Source organism: Musa acuminata, chromosome BXJ3-6 (genome assembly GCF_036884655.1).
Source record: "Musa acuminata AAA Group cultivar baxijiao chromosome BXJ3-6, Cavendish_Baxijiao_AAA, whole genome shotgun sequence".
Taxonomy (NCBI): Eukaryota; Viridiplantae; Streptophyta; class Magnoliopsida; order Zingiberales; family Musaceae; genus Musa; species Musa acuminata.
Genome location: NC_088354.1, coordinates 41,754,594 through 41,772,053, shown reverse-complemented (window position 1 = coordinate 41,772,053; position 17,460 = coordinate 41,754,594). Strand labels below are relative to the sequence as shown.

General features: G+C 45.6%; 2 protein-coding genes across 2 annotated transcripts; one reads left to right on the top strand and one right to left on the bottom strand.

The window, feature by feature from the left end:
• The first annotated feature begins 168 nt into the window (after nt 1-168).
• On the top strand, nt 169-10,121 carry LOC135640617 (vesicle-associated protein 1-3-like). Its single transcript, XM_065155259.1, has 8 exons — nt 169-473; nt 837-907; nt 1,001-1,082; nt 1,199-1,314; nt 1,416-1,577; nt 1,689-1,730; nt 8,579-8,656; nt 9,769-10,121. The coding sequence occupies exons 1-8, from the start codon at nt 422-424 to the stop codon at nt 9,877-9,879; spliced, it is 714 nt and encodes a 237-aa protein (XP_065011331.1). The 5' UTR covers nt 169-421; the 3' UTR covers nt 9,880-10,121.
• A 91-nt stretch (nt 10,122-10,212) lies between these two features.
• On the bottom strand, nt 10,213-14,198 carry LOC135640616 (protein NRT1/ PTR FAMILY 6.3-like). Its single transcript, XM_065155258.1, has 4 exons — nt 13,972-14,198; nt 13,637-13,854; nt 12,957-13,549; nt 10,213-11,203 (listed from the first exon to the last, which is right to left on the bottom strand). Exons 1-4 carry the CDS (start codon nt 14,081-14,083, stop codon nt 10,321-10,323), a joined length of 1,806 nt encoding a protein of 601 aa, XP_065011330.1. The 5' UTR covers nt 14,084-14,198; the 3' UTR covers nt 10,213-10,320.
• Nucleotides 14,199-17,460: the final 3,262 nt, after the last annotated feature.

The following is a 17,460-nucleotide window of genomic DNA, read 5'->3' as shown; positions in this document are numbered from 1 at the left end:
TCCCATTTGGGCCATGGTTGCTCCTAAGTACTTCGGATCCGTCTCTCGACAACACTATGGCTACGAATCCGACTCAATGGGAAAGCATCCGAACCCTAAGGGTATTATCGTCCATGAGAGTTGTGAGGACAACGACAATATACTATTGTTATTACACCCAACTATGCGACAGAGCAGGAGACGGACCCGAGAAGAGAGATCTGCACTCCCCCAAACCTACCCGTTCGCCGCGCTCCCTGTTGTCCCTCGCGAGAGAAGAGATCTCTTCCAATCTTTGGCGCCTCCCGTTTCCAAATCCCAAGTGGAGGGGGAGGAGAAAAGAAAGGAAGCCGAAGAGTGAAAGAAACCTTGGATCGTTGTTTTCTCCCCGCATTCTCGTATATTAATTCTTGGAGGAGTGGATCTGAACGCGTAAGGAGATATGAGTGACGGAGGTTTTCTGGAAATCCAGCCTACGGAGCTCAAATTCCCTTGTAATCGCCCGTTCACCTTTTTGGTCTTTGTCTGTCCGATTTTGCATTTTCCTTTTTTTTTTCTTGATCGATTAATGTTTTCTTTTTCGGGCTTTTTTGGTACGAGATTTGAGTAAGATTTATATTTTCACTCGATCACACTTTCTGTTTTTATCCTTAAATGGGTTTGCATTGTTCTTTCGATCTCCTCAAAGACGAGACTTTTGCGACTGGGTGATTTACTTATCCTTTTGTAAACTGTTCTTCGTTGTTTCCATCGTTAAGCCTTGATTATTTTCCCGACTCTGGTTTCATCTCCTTGATCGCAAATAGTATTATTTGCTGACGATACATGTGCTTTGTCCATTGGTCATGCGTGAGAAGTCGAGTTGAAGAAGCAAAGCTCATGTTCCATGCAGCTGATCAACAAAACAGATCATTTTGTTGCCTTCAAGGTAAATTTTTATCTTCTCTATCAGGTTATTGCTTCGGTGCCATTTCTTCATATATAGTCTTAATTATAGTAATTTACGTCTCTGACATTTTAGGTTAAAACAACCAACCCAAAGAAATATTGTGTCCGCCCCAATACTGGGATGGTCTTGCCCAGGTCGACCTGTGATGTCACTGGTATGCCCCATTTTCCAAATCATTGAAGGTTTTTCCTGGATTTGATTGGGAATGTTAACAAATTATCTGTAAGTTCTCTGTCTTAATGTATATGTTCTCTCGTTCTGCTTCTCTAGTCACAATGCAAGCACAAAAGGAGGCTCCACCCGACATGCAATGCAAAGACAAATTCTTACTTCAGAGTGTTATCGCGGAGCATGGTGCGACGACCAAGGACATAACATCCGAAATGGTTGCCACCTGTGTTCGCTTCATTAGCATATCTTTATATCTCCTCTATTGGATTTTCTTGCACGATTCTGACTTATATCGAGCTTACTGCTAAATTGTCAGTTCAATAAAGAACCTGGTAAGGTTGTTGATGAATTCAAGCTGCGGGTTGTTTATGTGCCTGCTGGTCCTCCCTCACCTGTTCATGAGGAATCAGAAGAAGGATCCTCACCAAGGTCCTCAACGTTTGAAAATGGGACCCAAAGTTTGCAAACACTTGACTCTGTAAGTAGTTTCCAATCGGCTAAAGCCCTTAGTAAACCAAAATTGATGTTTTATTGTTCTTTTATTTATGTCATCTTATGAAGGGTCATTTGACCCCAATAAAAAATTTAGGTATCAAGATCCAATGAACCCTCGAAGGAGAAGTCCCCAGAGGTACCTTCTTCAACTTTTCTATCTATTATTGGTCTAGAAATTTTAGAAATATTTTTAAGCTTTTGCAGTCTATTTTATATGCTTTTGGCATTTGAAGTCCCGTAGATTGAACCTGCACGATATCATCCAAAAAGGAAAAATATTAAATGATGAAGTATTATCTTAGTCAGTCAGCTGCAACCTGGGTCTTCTCATCTTAAGCATCCTGTGCATAGGTTGAACTTCACGTAAAGAGCACTATGGGATGAGTTTTTTTTTTTGTTTCCTCAACCAAAATTTTTCTTTGATTTTGTTCCATTGGCTTGAAAGTTGTGGATGGCACGCCGATTAGTTGCTCTAGCCATGTCAATCTTCTTGGTTTGTAATTCTCTCCTTTTGCAGAAATCATCACATTGATGTTTTCGCAATTGTAAAGATGGAAATCTTTAATACTAAAAGAACTAATTCTGAACATTTATGAGACAACCATCTGTTTATATTCCTTTACTTGGCTAGTCTTCTGTTCCTCTGGTGGTGGCAATCTTATTCTACCACATTGAATTGCTTAGATGTCATGTAACCTATGCCATCTTAGACTCGGATGAATCATTGCACCATTGTGGTCCATTAAATAGACAATATTAGTTAGCTAATAAAATTAGTCAATTTGTTGTTTAAGCCAGATTTACTCCAATGTTTCTCAATTGACTTACTGTCACGGACAAACTTCTAAACAAGGTGTTTGATGTAATGCTTATGTATGTCCGTGTCTTTTGGCATGTTCATGCCTTGTACAGAATGTAAAGGGGCGGCCGAAGGCTTAATAGTCTCATTTTAGTTGGGTTGGTGGCCTCTTTAGGCTTGTAAATAAAGGTTGTGTCATGTGGACACGCTCGAGAGCTTTTCGGTCTGTAATGGACCATTTTACCCTTTGTTGAGCCACTGTTCAGAGCTTGTAAAGTCTGTTTGTAATTTGCTTTGTCTATGAAGTGTTTTTCGGACATGTTTGCTTGTGGATCCCGTTTGAGGCGTTCTCTTTAACCCGTTCTCTCTTTTGTTGGTCCTAAGGGACAATGGGAGGCTTCGGGGAGGCTGACCTTTGCGGACTGACACGCAAGGGTGCCGCACGACTTAGGCAAAACCAGCTAAGTCCGTGTCATATGGTATCAGAGCGGGACAAGCACTCATAGAAACACTTGACATGCAAACGTGGGGGACCTAGCGGGGCTGCGTTGAGGGCAGTCAGCACACGCGCGACCGTTTGAGGGAAAACGGGCATGGAGATGTAGGGAAAAGAGTCGCTCAGAGTAGCGGGCATCTGAGATTGGCATTCAGAGGAATGGCCAACCCTTCGCGCAAGAGGCACCACGAGAACAGGCAAGCTTGGAAGAATCTGGAGCGCACAAAGGTTGGGATGGCTGAGTTTGAGCTACGGCTCAACGTTGACAACTTTACTTGATGGTGCTCAAGGCAAGCGAGGCGCTTGGCAAAGGTCGAGACCATGCAAAGTGGAATGAGTTGCTCAGCGACCGAAAGAGTTGTGCAAAGCTCACAGAGGTGAGGGGAATTGCTAACTCGAAGAATTCGGTACTCATGCATGGGCTTGTATGCGGACGATGGAATGTTCGTGGCCATCCCAAGGCGGTCGAGACTCGGCGCCATGGAGCATTGAAACTTTCTCTTCGGCATGCGAAGGATACGTCCGGAGGAGGCTGAAGTGTGCAACGAGTTCAGCATGTTGCTAGACCTTGAGGGGTGCAGCGGTGGCTGTATTGACGTGGAGGCGCAATCTAGCAAGTGCGTTTGCAAGAGGCAGAACAATGCACAGTTTGTTCAGCAGATCGGAGTAGTCCAAGGGGATGGTGATCTCCGAAACGAAGAGAGATGTTGCTCCAACGGGACAGCTATCCAGGAGGGATAAGTCTCAGCTCTCCAGAGGGAGAATCATGTGAGATGGACTTCACATGTTGAGGAGGAGTACCTCACAAACAACAACTCCACGAAGCTCGATGGACTGAGCAAGCGGCGAGGAGTTGTCGCATGATCTCGCTCGAGAGAATGCATTGGTGGATGCATTGCGAGATCAAGTGGGGGAGCGACCTAAAGCAACTTAAATGAAGGCACACTTGGAGTCGATGTGGAGATCGGACTCAAGGGAGGGCTGACCCGTGGAATGGTGGGCGCGAGGGCCACCATCGACTCAATGCAAAAACGAGGAGCGGAGCAACTTGGGTGTAACTTGGCGAAGTACTCAAGCCGCATGAAGGGAGCCAGCATAGAAGTTGGAACGTGGAGCAGAGGCACAGTGCTTTCCTCAGACAGAGGTCAAGGACATGAACTCTTGCAGAGGCAAGAGTAAGATCATGTTGTTCCATGGGTCCTTCTTTCTGACGGAGCAGACTCATCTTGCATGGTGCCAAAGACGAAGGGAGCTTCGGGGCACATGCACCTTATCTCGGAGGAGCATTTGATGGAGGAACTAAGGCGACTCAATTTGCGGAGGCGAAGTTGAGTTCAGAAGGCCTTAGCACGGGGCAAGAGGACGCAGAGGCGGGTACTCTTGAAGAATATGCCACAGTGTTGCCATTCAAGTTGCCATGAAGGAAGCGGTGCGCAGCGGAGATTGTGCTGGTAGGGGCAGAGGCCCAGGATCCAGACAATGGTGCACAAACTATAGTGAAGTCGGTGGACTTCGGAAGCTACTAGGCGACGGACTGTCCTAGAGCGGTGCTTCATCTAGGTGTGACCCAAGAGTGGGTGGATGAAGGTCGATTGCCAAAGGAGCGAACAAAATCGAAGGTGGAGGAGGCCCTGCGATGTATTGGCAGAGGCCACACATGGAGGGTACACAATTCGAGTTTATTCCACAAGGATCAGAATGCAATGAAGATGTCACCAGGAGGCGACATGGTGCAGCGGATCGTGGTGGAACAGTTCGTGGCAATGCGATACACACAACCTTGTCCCGTGAGGGATGAGATCATATGGAGGTATGATCAGGAGCTACTGGGAGCTCTGCTTTGGTGAACAACACGATGGCAAGAAGGGCTATGGATTCAAGGAGTGAAGGCCATGGTACCGCAGAGGCGGGTCTTCCGGGCGTGCACCGAATTTTGCATCGGATGAAAACCTTGGTCATCAACATATGGGGGCTGGGTTCCACCAAGGGAAAAGTTCGAATGCAAGTACCAGTGAGTCCCATGGGAGGGACTTGATCATGCAGAGGTATGATCGAAGCAGTTGGAGAGTTGGACTGCTCCAGAGCTCATATTCGCTTAAGGGAGCCCGACAAGTCAGAGGACAAGGTCGAGTAAGCGAACGTTGCTACCAAGGAAGCTAAGGAGAACAGAATTGGTGCAAACCCTACAACGCGATGGCAGAGGCCATGCATGGGAGTTGCAGTCTGTCTTTCCATCGATCAAACAGACTGCTTGGAGAACACAGAGGTGTTGAAGCAGGGGGTCGAAAGGGGCGAGGAAGCGACGACGAGTCCAGAGGGACTTAGCTACCCAAAATCAAGCATCAGTTAGAATGGAGGTGGACTCAGAGGAGTGCCACGGAGACATATCTACTGATCGTGAAGAAAAGGGATGCAGATGCGAGGCGACGGATAGTAGGGCCATGGGCATGGCAGCGCCATGGTACCGTAGAGGCGGGACTTCCGTCAAAGTCATTGATCCCTTGCTCTCATGGAGGGAGAGCGCTTGGTCGTGAAAGGGGCCGAGGAGGTGGAGAATGCAGAGGCAATCTTCAAGTACCGAGACAAGGCTGAAGGGCAGAGGCCGAAGAACTTCGTAAGACCGGTGTCAACAAGTTTCTCATCAAGATAGCCGTAAGTGAAGGACTTCGGGTCATGCAAGAGTGCACGACCAAGGAACGAAGCAAGCAGTACGCGGTGCTGTACCTTTGCTACTCAGTGGAGTAGGCGGCAGGGTTGATGGAGAAGACGGTACAATCCCAGAGGCGACCTCATCTATCAGAGAATTACTCCAAGTTGGGGTGAAAACTTCCTGCATTCCAAAAGTTCAATGGCATTGAGAAGGTGAATCACAGTAGCTAACTCAACGCAAGGAGTGCAAACACTTCAAGTGCTTCAGAAGTGTGAGCAAAGAGCAGGCGAAGGCCAGTAACCAGCTCGATGCGTGAAGTACAACCTCGAGGAGGCGGGCGAAGTCAAGTAACCTTTGCCTTCTCAATCCTTAAGAGAATGGGCGAAACCGAGTACCCCAATTCTCTTATCTATCCAGCAGAGGAGCTCTGCACAAGTTCAAAGACCCTTCGAAGATAATGGAAGACAATAGTTGTCAAATCCTCACCAACGGTGATCAGTGCTACTGAGAGTAGATTGTCCGCTTCATTTCCCAACGAAATGCCAATCGAAAGCGGAAGTGATGCGAACCTACTTGGATGCGACAACTAACTGAAAGAAGAGTCAATGAGTAGATTTTGTGGAGGAAGGACCCGAAACTTCAGAAGTTTGCGAGGCGATGCTCGTTAAAGCTCCAACAAGCATCCACCCAGTTCAAGTAGCATGTGGAAATTTTGAGAAACTGGCGCAGTAAGAATGGTCTTTTCCTTCATTTGGTGGATCCGCAGGAATCAACGAGGATCAACACAACTCAGCCAACCCCACACCAGAGTCAGAGTCATTGGTGAGTTGAAGCAGCATGGCGGATCAAAGGTTCGACTACTCAAAAACAGCAGCGGAGAGCAGCTGGGAGCCAGGAGGCGCATTGCAGCTAGAGCAGAAGATTGAAGACTCAGCAAAGGTGAAGAGTTGCAGTGTTCACAAAGGCTTCGACGAGGACGTCGAAGGGATAAGTGGGGGAGAATGTCACGGACAAACTTCTAAACAAGGTGTTTGATGTAATGCTTATGTATGTCCGTGTCTTTTGGCATGTTCATGTCTTGTACAGAATGTAAAGGGGCGGCCGAAGGCTTAATAGTCCCATTTTAGTTGGGTTGGTGGCCTCTTTAGGCTTGTAAATAAAGGTTGTGTCATGTGGACACGCTCGAGAGCTTTTCGGTCTGTAATGGACCATTTTACCCTTTGTTGAGCCACTGTTCAGAGCTTGTAAAGTCTGTTTGTAATTTGCTTTGTCTATGAAGTGTTTTTCGGACATGTTTGCTTGTGGATCCCGTTTGAGGCGTTCTCTTTAACCCGTTCTCTCTTTTGTTGGTCCTAAGGGACAATGGGAGGCTTCGGGGAGGCTGACCTTTGCGGACTGACACGCAAGGGTGCCGCACGACTTAGGCAAAACCAGCTAAGTCCGTGTCATTACGCCAATCTGATGCAGCCTTTGCCTTGATCAGCCAAAAGCAATTGATCTTGGCCAAGATAGATCTGAATTAATATATTTTGACCAAATCTGATTTGGGTTAACTGATCTGCTCAACTCTGTCCCGGTAAGTTAAATATCAGGACCAGTTTGATATTCCTTCCATACCCCACATCTCATCAGATTGCTCCTTTCCATGTTCACTGTTTTGATCTCTGAATTTGTTGTCTGCTAAACGATATGAGAAAGGAAGAAGAGAACTCATTATAGTATTTGACCATGACTGGAGGGCTCAAGGGACGGACCCATGAAATTTGGCCTTCGGGGTTTCAAAAAATTCTAACACAGCGCCCTAGTTTTTGCACTTAAATGTGTTATCTTGATAATAAATTGAACACTTGATATGGTTGGTCCTTATACTAACAAAATTGTCGAATGTGATCATGTACAATATGTGTTAATGTTTTATTGACACCAAAATAATATTATGACCAGGTATTGTGTATATTAAAAAATTCCTTCCACCTTAATTTATAAAATTAATTTGATATCTGTTTTAGTCGTCATTTTGGCAGTATCAATCTGCCAGAGCCGATTTAAAAAGATGCTGACAGAGCAATCTTCTCAGATTTTTTAGAACTAATTGGAAGGGTGTAGGTTATTAGATGAGAAGAATTTTGGAAACCAACCCATGAAGATCATGGAGTCCTAAAGATTTTAGGATGATGGTTGCCCTCTTAGTTAATTATGTCATGGTCTCAAATTTCACAGTATACACTGATCGTAGAATGATAATTTGATACTCTACTGTTGTATCAGTGTAGCAACCATACAACTATGTATCAAGCAAAATGTTGTGTATTCCTTTCATTGTTAACTGAGGCATACAGCGTTGGTATATCATTACCGATATTCGAAGCCTTGAAATAGATCTCTTTCATTTACCAGCAACTTTGAACTCTGGTTTCTTGTACATGCTATCTTTTGACTCTTCTGTTTGTAGAAGTTCATTAAAACTTGGGCAAGTTTAATTTTCCAACGTTGTATCATCAGGGTGATTGAGAGTCTAACATGAGGGCATTCTTGTTGTAGCTAGAGAAGAGAATTTGTCATTGGCTGTGTCTAGTTGTTTTCTGACATTTACACTCTTTTAAAATCTACTCCTATACATTAGAAAGTTTTTATAGAGGAGTTCTTGGCTGGGTTTTGCGGACAAGGAATTCCGATAGCTTGACAAGCAGTATGGATATGAGAACAGATAATGGAAAACAGTTGCAGATTGCAAATCTTCGGACCTAGCTTGCTTTTTTTTTGTTCCTTGGATTTTCTACCTCTTGTGGAGTGTCTAAGGGCTAGGATGAATTATAATGCTCCAGTATATTAATAGTAAGCACCTCAATATGTAAATTGGTTTATTGTCAAAATGATATTGATAAGTTTCCCCCTTATGTAAGATTCAGCTATACTGTAGCTGACATTCTTGCCTGGCATGCTGTTCTTATTATGTAATTTAAGAATGAGCTTTAATTTGATTGTATGCACTACAAGCTTTGTAGTGGCAATTGTTCAATTATCTTTTATAATATGCAGGCATTGGCTATGATTTCAAAGTTGACTGAAGAGAAAAATTCTGCCATTCAGCTAAACCAGAAGCTTCGACAGGAACTGGTATGTGTTTTGTTTTCATGAAAAATATATGGTACACTTAAAGGCGAGCAATTATTTTTTTTTGGTAAGTTGGCGAGCAATTATCCATTCATAGCATATGTTTGCCAGTAAATAAGTTGTAACAAAAGCATAGGAGTTTGTCATGGTGAATGCCACCTCATTTCTATAATATGTTTTGTTTGTCTACTTCATTTATATGTTTTCATTTCAAAATAACTGTTTACCCAATTCTTTTTGTATAAGAAAATAATACTTTCATTTAATGAAAGTACCCAATTCCTTGTGTAGGGCCAACATGTCTTTGTGGGTTTCACAAATAAAGGGCGTGTGAACGCCATAATCCTGTCTCTGACCAAATATAGGGTAAACTGATAACACTACCAGGATAACATTTGCAGCTAGGAAACAGTGTTCTTTTAGCTTTTAGGGCAGATCTTCACTCGTGAAACAAAAGCTGTAGTCATCCAAAGGTGTTTATTCAAGTTTGGGATCCGTATAATTATCAGATGGATGTTGGATGAACCAGGTAAATACTTTAGTTCCCTTTCTTTTGTCAAAGAGCTCTGTTTCTTTTTTGTGAGTGCTAACAACAAAACCATTAGAACACAGCATGCGAAAAGGAGTGTATCTAAGATTCCGTTCAGTATATTATACGTTGAGAGGACTCTTTGTTCTCATTACTTAGTCCATAATTTCTTACTGGAACAAGTCTAATAAGCCATAATCATGGTCAGTAAAGAGCAGCTTTGCAAGGAAAAGGGCTCTGCAACCGGTGTTTTGTAGGCTTATGTTGGGGGAACCCTTAACCCAAAAGTAATTAGGAAGTGCAGTCACAAGTTTGGCCTGTGAGCAAATGGGAACAAGTGAATCACCATAGGGAAGAAGGGTATGTCAAATGAAAAGAACAAGGAAAACAAATTTGGATGGTTCATTCAATCCTCCATTTCTTTCTCCTATCTTGGACCAAAATCATGATGATAACAGGATGTGACTCTTTTGGTAACAGTTTTTTTTATACTTTGGTTAACATTTTAAGGATGTTGCTGCTCGAGGTTCGTAGGTTTTTGTCATGATACTGCTGATTTGATTCCTCGCCCTAATCTCAATTGCAGGATCTGCTGCGGAAAGAACGGGGCATGCACCACGGCGGCTTCAGCGTCACATTTGTGGTGTTGGTGGGTCTCCTAGGTGCTCTTATTGGGTACATCATCAAGAAGTCATAGATGTGAGCACAAAATGATGAGAGAGTCTATCCAACCAACCAAAATGGTTTCTTTCCGTTTTCTCCATCGATGGACTTATAATATTCACAGTGTTTGTCACCTGGCACTAATCCATGCGGACTGTTTTTGTTCTTGGATTAAAATTCCTGTACCAGTGATGGTTGAAGACCTCGAGGCACTAAATCCATGTGACCTTGTGACTTGTTAGATTACTGCCATGTAATGAATGTTTTTTTGCAGCAGCGTATGCTGTGTGTGTCTTTCGAGCGTCTTTTAGAGGGGCTTAAAACCCTGAGTGTTCCAACCACCACCATTTCCGATGGCCCAAAGAAGTGCATCGATTAGTATCATTCATTACTTATATTGACTTGACTACAATAACAACAAGGGCGGCGGCATTGGATGATCTGCAACACGAGACCTGCAGTGTCGGTCGTGTCGTCATGCATGGCAACACGCCGCGTCCTCCGTCAGTTCTACCCCGGCATTGCTGTCGTCGTCCACCGCCGCGCGCTGCTCCTTGTACGCGTACCACCTGGCCACCACCAGATAGGCCACCAGGTTCACAAGGCACAGCACCGCCAGAAGCCAGTAGAAGTTGTAGAGCTTGCCGCGGTTGAGGTTGTCCGCCAGCCACGCGCCGTGGCCGCTCTCCCCCGTGACCTTGTGCACCACCGTCACCAGGGCGGAGCTGACGAAGAATCCCAGCGACAGGGTGCTCAGGAACAGCCCCGTGCTCATGGTCTTCATCCCCTTGGGGCACTCCCGGAGGAAGAAGTCCAGCTGGCCGATGTAGGTGAAGGCCTCGCCGGCGCCCACCAGGAAGAACTGCGGGATCAGCCAGAAGACACTCATGGGCACGGTGGCGCCGTTCTCGAGGGCGGCCGGGGTGGAGCGGGCCACCCCTAGGCGCTTAATCTCGGTGAGGGCGGCGGCGGACATGGCCAGGATGGAGAGCACGAGGCCGGCGCCGATGCGCTGGAGCGGGGTGAGGCCGTGGGGGTTGCCGGTGAGGCGGCGGGAGACGGGGACGACGACGCGGTCGTAGACGGGCACGGTGAGGAGGATGGAGCCGACGAAGAAGACGGTGAGTGAGCCGGGTGGGATGCGGAAGGAGGGGCCGATGCGGCGGTCCATGGTGGTGGCCTGCGACACCGAGAAGGTGGTCATCTGGGCGTACACCGTCCAGAACATGATGGTGGTGGCCCATATGGGCAGCATCCGGATCACGATTTTGACCTCCTCCACATCGGTCAACGTTGGGAGCCACCGTTTCCCCTGCTTCGCGCCCGGGTCGACGTCGATCGCAGCCCTGTCCAAGAAACTGCACCCGAGAGCAGAAGACGATGATGATGATGATGATGATGATGATGATCAGAAGATTCATACAAGTATTTATTAAAGATCAGAACATATACCCTCGAAGTGGAGGCAAAAGATCGAATGATTTCAGAGACATGGAGGGAGCACGATACTTATTTTGGGGGTGTTGATTCATACAATTTTTTTATGAAGTTTTCTTAATATATTTTATATCCATGGAGAGATGAAGAAATCCTAGTGATTCTTAACATCGAACAAAAGGATATTTGGGTTCAGCAAATAGGAAAAAGAAAAGTGAGTTGGAAGAAACGACTGCAGAAAACCGAGCACAGCTAAGAAAGGAAGACAAAAAAAAACTACTGCATCTCACAGTCTGTGACTCCTCAGGTCAGGCGGCCAAATCAATCACCGAAAACACGGTGAATAATGTGAGATGCTAACGAAGGAATACCAAAACCAGGCAACCAAGTACCCTTATCCGAACGAAAGCATCTCACAGTCTGTGGCTCAGGTCAGACGGCCAATCAATCACCGAAAACACGGTGAACAATGTGCCTTCACATGGTCCTTGACGTGCACCACCCGACAAGCATGTCGCTGCCGATGGCGCCCTTAGTGGCTCACCGAATCCTTGCAAAGACTACTCTCCCTCCCTCGCTCAAAGATTGCTTCTACTCTAAAAAGTCGACTAGCTTTGTCCTTTCATGATGAGTTCGACGCAGCACCCGTAGTAAACGGGGGTTTCCATCGACGATCAACCTCTTCTTGGTGTCGGCAGCTTTCTCGCGAGCCAGCTCGGTTCGTGGTGCACGGTTTCGAAAGGCACGACGGCGGAATGCACCGACCGACGCAAAGCGGCGTCGATCCATGGCCAGGATCTTGCGAGATGTTCCCGGAATCCATTGCTCCACGTTTATCTTCATGTGAGTAGCAGTGCGAAAGGATCATAATTCTAATGTGTATGTGGACAGCAAGGACAGTATATACCCTGAGACCACACGAGAAACCTGCAGTCGGTGGTCTCAACTATTTGGCACTCGGTGGTCTCAACTATTTGGCACTCGGTCATCAAACAATGTCCGACAGTAATCTACATGCTATCATTATTCATCACTGCTACAAAGCTTAACAAATGAGAAGCACAGAGTTGCATAAGCAGCACACGGAATCTCATTCTTATTTTGGTTACCCCGTCGTCATTTGATTGCTGAATGATTAGTTCATGGCGGTATTATTTAGTCATGTGTGCCATGGTGAAAGCACGGGCCTCCTGTTGGGAGTCGGGCCATGCAGTGCGTGCACAGGAGCAACATTAGTTTATGCTCTTCTATCCGCTATGATGGAACTCAATTCAATTCAATTCAATTCACTTCATCTACCTCAGCTCCGGGACAATTATTATTATCTTTTCTTTCAGAGAACTCATCTACCTTCTTTGGTGATTTGCTGAATCCTCCATGAACCCCAACCCCATCAATAATTGAACTCTTCGAACGGTGTCAGCCATGGATGGCTGCGTGTATTTGCTTGCAGGGTAACAACATGTCCGGGAATTGTTTCTCTTCTGGTTTCTTCTATGAACTATTTTTCTCTCTTCTGTGCGTTTCTTCCTATCTTGTTTTTGTTTCTGAATTTTATAGAAACATATTCTCTAAATTAACGACGATATACTCTAATCGTAAGAAACCATGATGAGAGGAAACGTTGGATCTAAACGACGACAACAGGAGAGCAGAGAAGAATGATGTGCGTACCGGAACTGCTTGGTGTGAGGCACCCTTTGCTTTGCCTTACTCCTCTTCGATCCCTTCTCCGCGTCCGCGTCCGCCTGCTTCTCGTCGATGTCATGCAGCAGCGAAGGGTCCGACGGCAGCTCGAGGCCTCGCTTCCTCCACGCCGCCGCCACCACCGCCGCGATCTGTGTCAGAGGGCTCCCCACCAGCTTCTTGAACCTGTACCTCCGCGTCCCGGAGAGGAAGACCACCAGGCCGAGGGCGATGGCCGTGGCGCACACCCCGTACCCCCACTGCCGCCCCAGGTTGTCCTGGATGTACACCAGCACCGTCACGGCGAGCAGCGAGCCCAGGCTGATGAAGAAGAAGAACCAGTTGAAGAACTTCATCATCTGCGCCTTCTCCCCGCGGTCGGTCTCGTCGAACTGGTCCGACCCGAAACCGGACACGCTCGACTTGAGGCCCCCGGTGCCGAGCGCCGTCAGGTACAGCGCCAGGTAGAGCACCCCCAGCTGCGCCCCGGAGGCCTTGACGCAGCCTCCGGACGCCGGGTCGGCGCATGCGGGCGGGCGCAGCCCCGGCACGGCGGTCGAGATGGTCAGGATGGACACTCCCTGCATGTCAATTCCATCGAACACTTTCGATAAGCCCGTAGCTGAGAAGGAAAGGGGGGTGGAGATGGAGGTGGCGGTGGTGCTTACGGAAGCTTGCACAGCCGCGAAGATGGCGATGGTGAGGTAGCGGCCGAGGAAGGTGTCGGCGACGAAGCCACCGAGGAGGCAGAGCATGAAGGAGGTGCCCATGAAGTTGGTGACGGTGTTGGCGGAGGCGGCATTGCCCAGGTGCATGGTGCCCGTCAAGTACGTCACCAGGTTAACCGCGATGCCGAGCGTCGTCAACCTCTCGTTCAGCTCCACCACTTCAAAAGGTTTCCCCAAAACCATGAATTCAGGTCAAACACGAGCTAGAAAGACGAACACCTGCAGTAGATTGACACTAACTACCAAAGGCCACGGATCAAGATTGGGATACATGCCTAGGATCATGGCAGCGGCGCTCCAGACGCCGGTCCGGGAGCGGACGGCGGGGCGCCCCTTGTAGTCCCAGGCGTCCGATAGGATATCATCGGTCTCTGGCAAACCCACCATGTTTGCCTTCACCCGCACTACTAGTAGAGAACTAACTAAAGACACTGCGCGATGTGGAGGCCGGAGGAGGAGTTGGTCAGGAAGAGGAAGCTTCTCTCTTGTTGCGTGTAGGCCGCTGTTAGCCTATGGACTATATATAGATCAAAAGGCAGGGCAGGTTCAGGTCTCCCTGCATGCGAATCTAATGAAACAATGAGGTGGCCTAATCATCGATCACTGTCTACAGGGAATCTCTCTCTCTCTCTCTCTCTTAAATCTGTATTATGATTTGCATTGAACTAAATCTCGAGGTCTTCTCTGGCAGAGATATCAGAAGCCATTGCTGTATTATGATCTGCAATAACAAGGGCTTGTTCAGTAACATACCCTGCAGCTAAATGTCCATCTTCTTTCCACCTCACAGCAGACAATTAATGGCCAAACTTATCCCAACCAAGATAGATGGGTTGACACCATCTTCCATGATAAAATCTCCACCCTGGTCATGCAGATTCGCATTAAATCTGCTTGTCTTGGCTGATACAGTTTCATGTATCGAAGAATTATACAGCAGTAGATACCGTATGTTTCTTCAGCAATCTTGGCTACCACTTGCAGCATTTAGTTGCGTGCCTCGAAGAATCTCAAGCAGGTTCGGAACACGAGTCTTAACATTGACGCATTGATTTTATCGATAGAACAGCAGAGCAGTGGATGCTTGCCACAAGAACAGGAGCCGAAAGGATCAGGTCACAGGAATCAACAACTCGAGCAAAATCCACCACGATCTGATCCTGTTGAAGTTGACCAAATTCCAATTAGGAATTCTATTCCGGTAGGGTCATTATCGGATTGGTTTAAAGATAGATTTGGGTTTTGATTCGAGCTCATCCGGTGGATCGGGGGGAGGTCGCGATGGGTGTAGCCATCAGAGTAAGCTGTGGTGATGTGAACCGGTCGTGTGTAGGTCCAGCGAAAGAGAAGAATCAGAGGCTGATAGCCACCTCGGTGTCCAAAAGCAGAGACTGCCTTGTTGCACTGCTCCATGACCAACGATTCCTGCATCCCTTGTTCGATGGCCACAAGTTTGAGCTCGCAGGGATGCAACTCGTCATCTGCACTGTGGACAGGAGATACGGCAAAGATTCGTCGAGACCAACTCCCGAATAATCTTCGAGAACAGTGAAGCTTTCTCGCCTTCACACTCTTGCTTTCGGAGCATCCGATCCTTATCACCGTCTTTTCTTCCTCTGTTTTCTCACCATTTTCGCATCTGTTTCACTTTGCTTCTTCATTGTGACTCGAAGTAGAGCAAAAATATTTTATTCCCGGAGATGGAACAGACACCACTGAAGAAGGATTAAGACTAGCAGAGACACATTTTTCTTGCATTTGCCTTTTTATGCTGCCGTGATGCTCGCCTGTGCAATACGCACCTCATGAAATGGCTGTACCTTAAAGCCACTCTTCTCCTTGAGATGACAGCAAGCATCCGAAAGGACTGCTCCGATACAGGAATGAAAACAAGCCAACATTAAAGTCGCACTATTTTGGCATTGTTAATTCTTATCTTCTTCTTCTCCTCCTCCCAAATAAGAGAGGCTGAGTTGAAGGAAGCGTGCATGAGTGAGTGTCTTTGTTTGCTGAGGTTTTGTATCTTTTGACTGCAAGAGTCGAGGTTAAGAAGAGAGACGATGTGCAACAGAGCTTCAAGTTGGGACCAAAGTGGTGGTTTATTATGTATGCTTGATGAGGATTAATTGGCCTTCATCAATCAATCAGTATATTATATGAGCTGGGAATCTGCCATGAATAATAAATACTACCCTATGCATGACCACAGTCCACCACAAGTAGACAATCCAGCGGATGGGTCCTCCTTCCTCCTCCTCATCCTCCTCATCCTCCTCCAGCCTTAAAAGCCTAAGAGGCATAGGAAGTGAAGTGCATATACCATAAGAGCCTCCGATGACACTGACACACACACACACATTACGTTTGCAATTAAAAAGACACAGAATCTACACTTTTTATTCCAACTTATCTAATCCGCTTAGATGTTGTTTGGATAGTATCTATCTAATCGGATTTAAGATGAACTTTATATAAGTTTAAAGGGGTTGAAATTTGGATTACGTATCTAAGTAGATTTCCATGCTTAATTCGAGTACTTTGCTCGCTGTACTCGATTTCTAGTCGAGAGTTTATCCGATCAGCTTAAACTTGGATTCTGGTTTAGATTTCGATACTTTGGAAATTTGTAAGTACTTGATGTGATAAATATATATAGTGTGATATATTTGATAAATATGTATAGTGATAGTTTGTACTAACCTACTTAAGAATGACATTGATAATTTGAGTGACACATCACTGTCAGCTCGACACCAAGTCAGACATCTAATTGGCTCCATGTATCTTATCTATGGTGGGGTACATCATCGAGAGTCCACACTGTCAATTATGACGTTTGACGGTTCGAATGACTTTTCACGTCCGAATAATATTTGAAAATATTCCGCATAATAAAATCACCTCTCCTTACCCGCTTCAACTATATCACTTATGGACACAATATATTCGTGACCTAACTTTCCTTAGATGATAATAATTATTTTATTATTATATATTATTTCTTTTTATAAAAAAAATAAATGACGAAAGTAAGATTCGAGCTTACAACTCTACGATAAATTATCAAGGTCTTCATCAATTAAACTAGTCGACTTCTTCAAAAAAATATTAGATGAGATTTTAAATCCTCAACCTTTGATAAATAGATCTGATAGTTCATCATCATCTAATATTTTATATATTATATTAGACTTTTTATTTATTTATTATTAAAAGATTTATATTGTTTTACTTATTATTCAATATATACGTGTATACACATGTATATATAGTTATTAATCATATCATTATCATAATACACATGGTAATAGTTTATATATATATATATATTTTAGTAGCCAATAATGGAGAGCCACCCGACATAAAGCATTATTGTTAAGCACATAATGGATGAGAGAGAAAGTGAGGCTTGTGAAGAGGAGAGCTTCACAGTGGTAAGACTTCGTGCAAGATACAAACATTATTATGTAGGTCCTAATTTGATGTCCACCATAAGGCGTGTGCCATGAAGGTGAAGTGTCTCAACTACATCTTCGTCAACGTCAACTTATGCTATGTCTCATTAGAAGCTAGTGGGCGTCAACATGGAATCGAACGCAAATAATTGAAGCCTACCCTTATCCCCTCGAAATGACTCGACGTCTACGAGCTTTTCTTATTACCTTTGTTGAAGGTTATAGCCCTTGTCATCAACGAAGTTTAGGTACTTAATGTAATGCAACAAGCTATGAGGGGAGAGAGAGAGAGAGAGAGAGAGAGAGAGA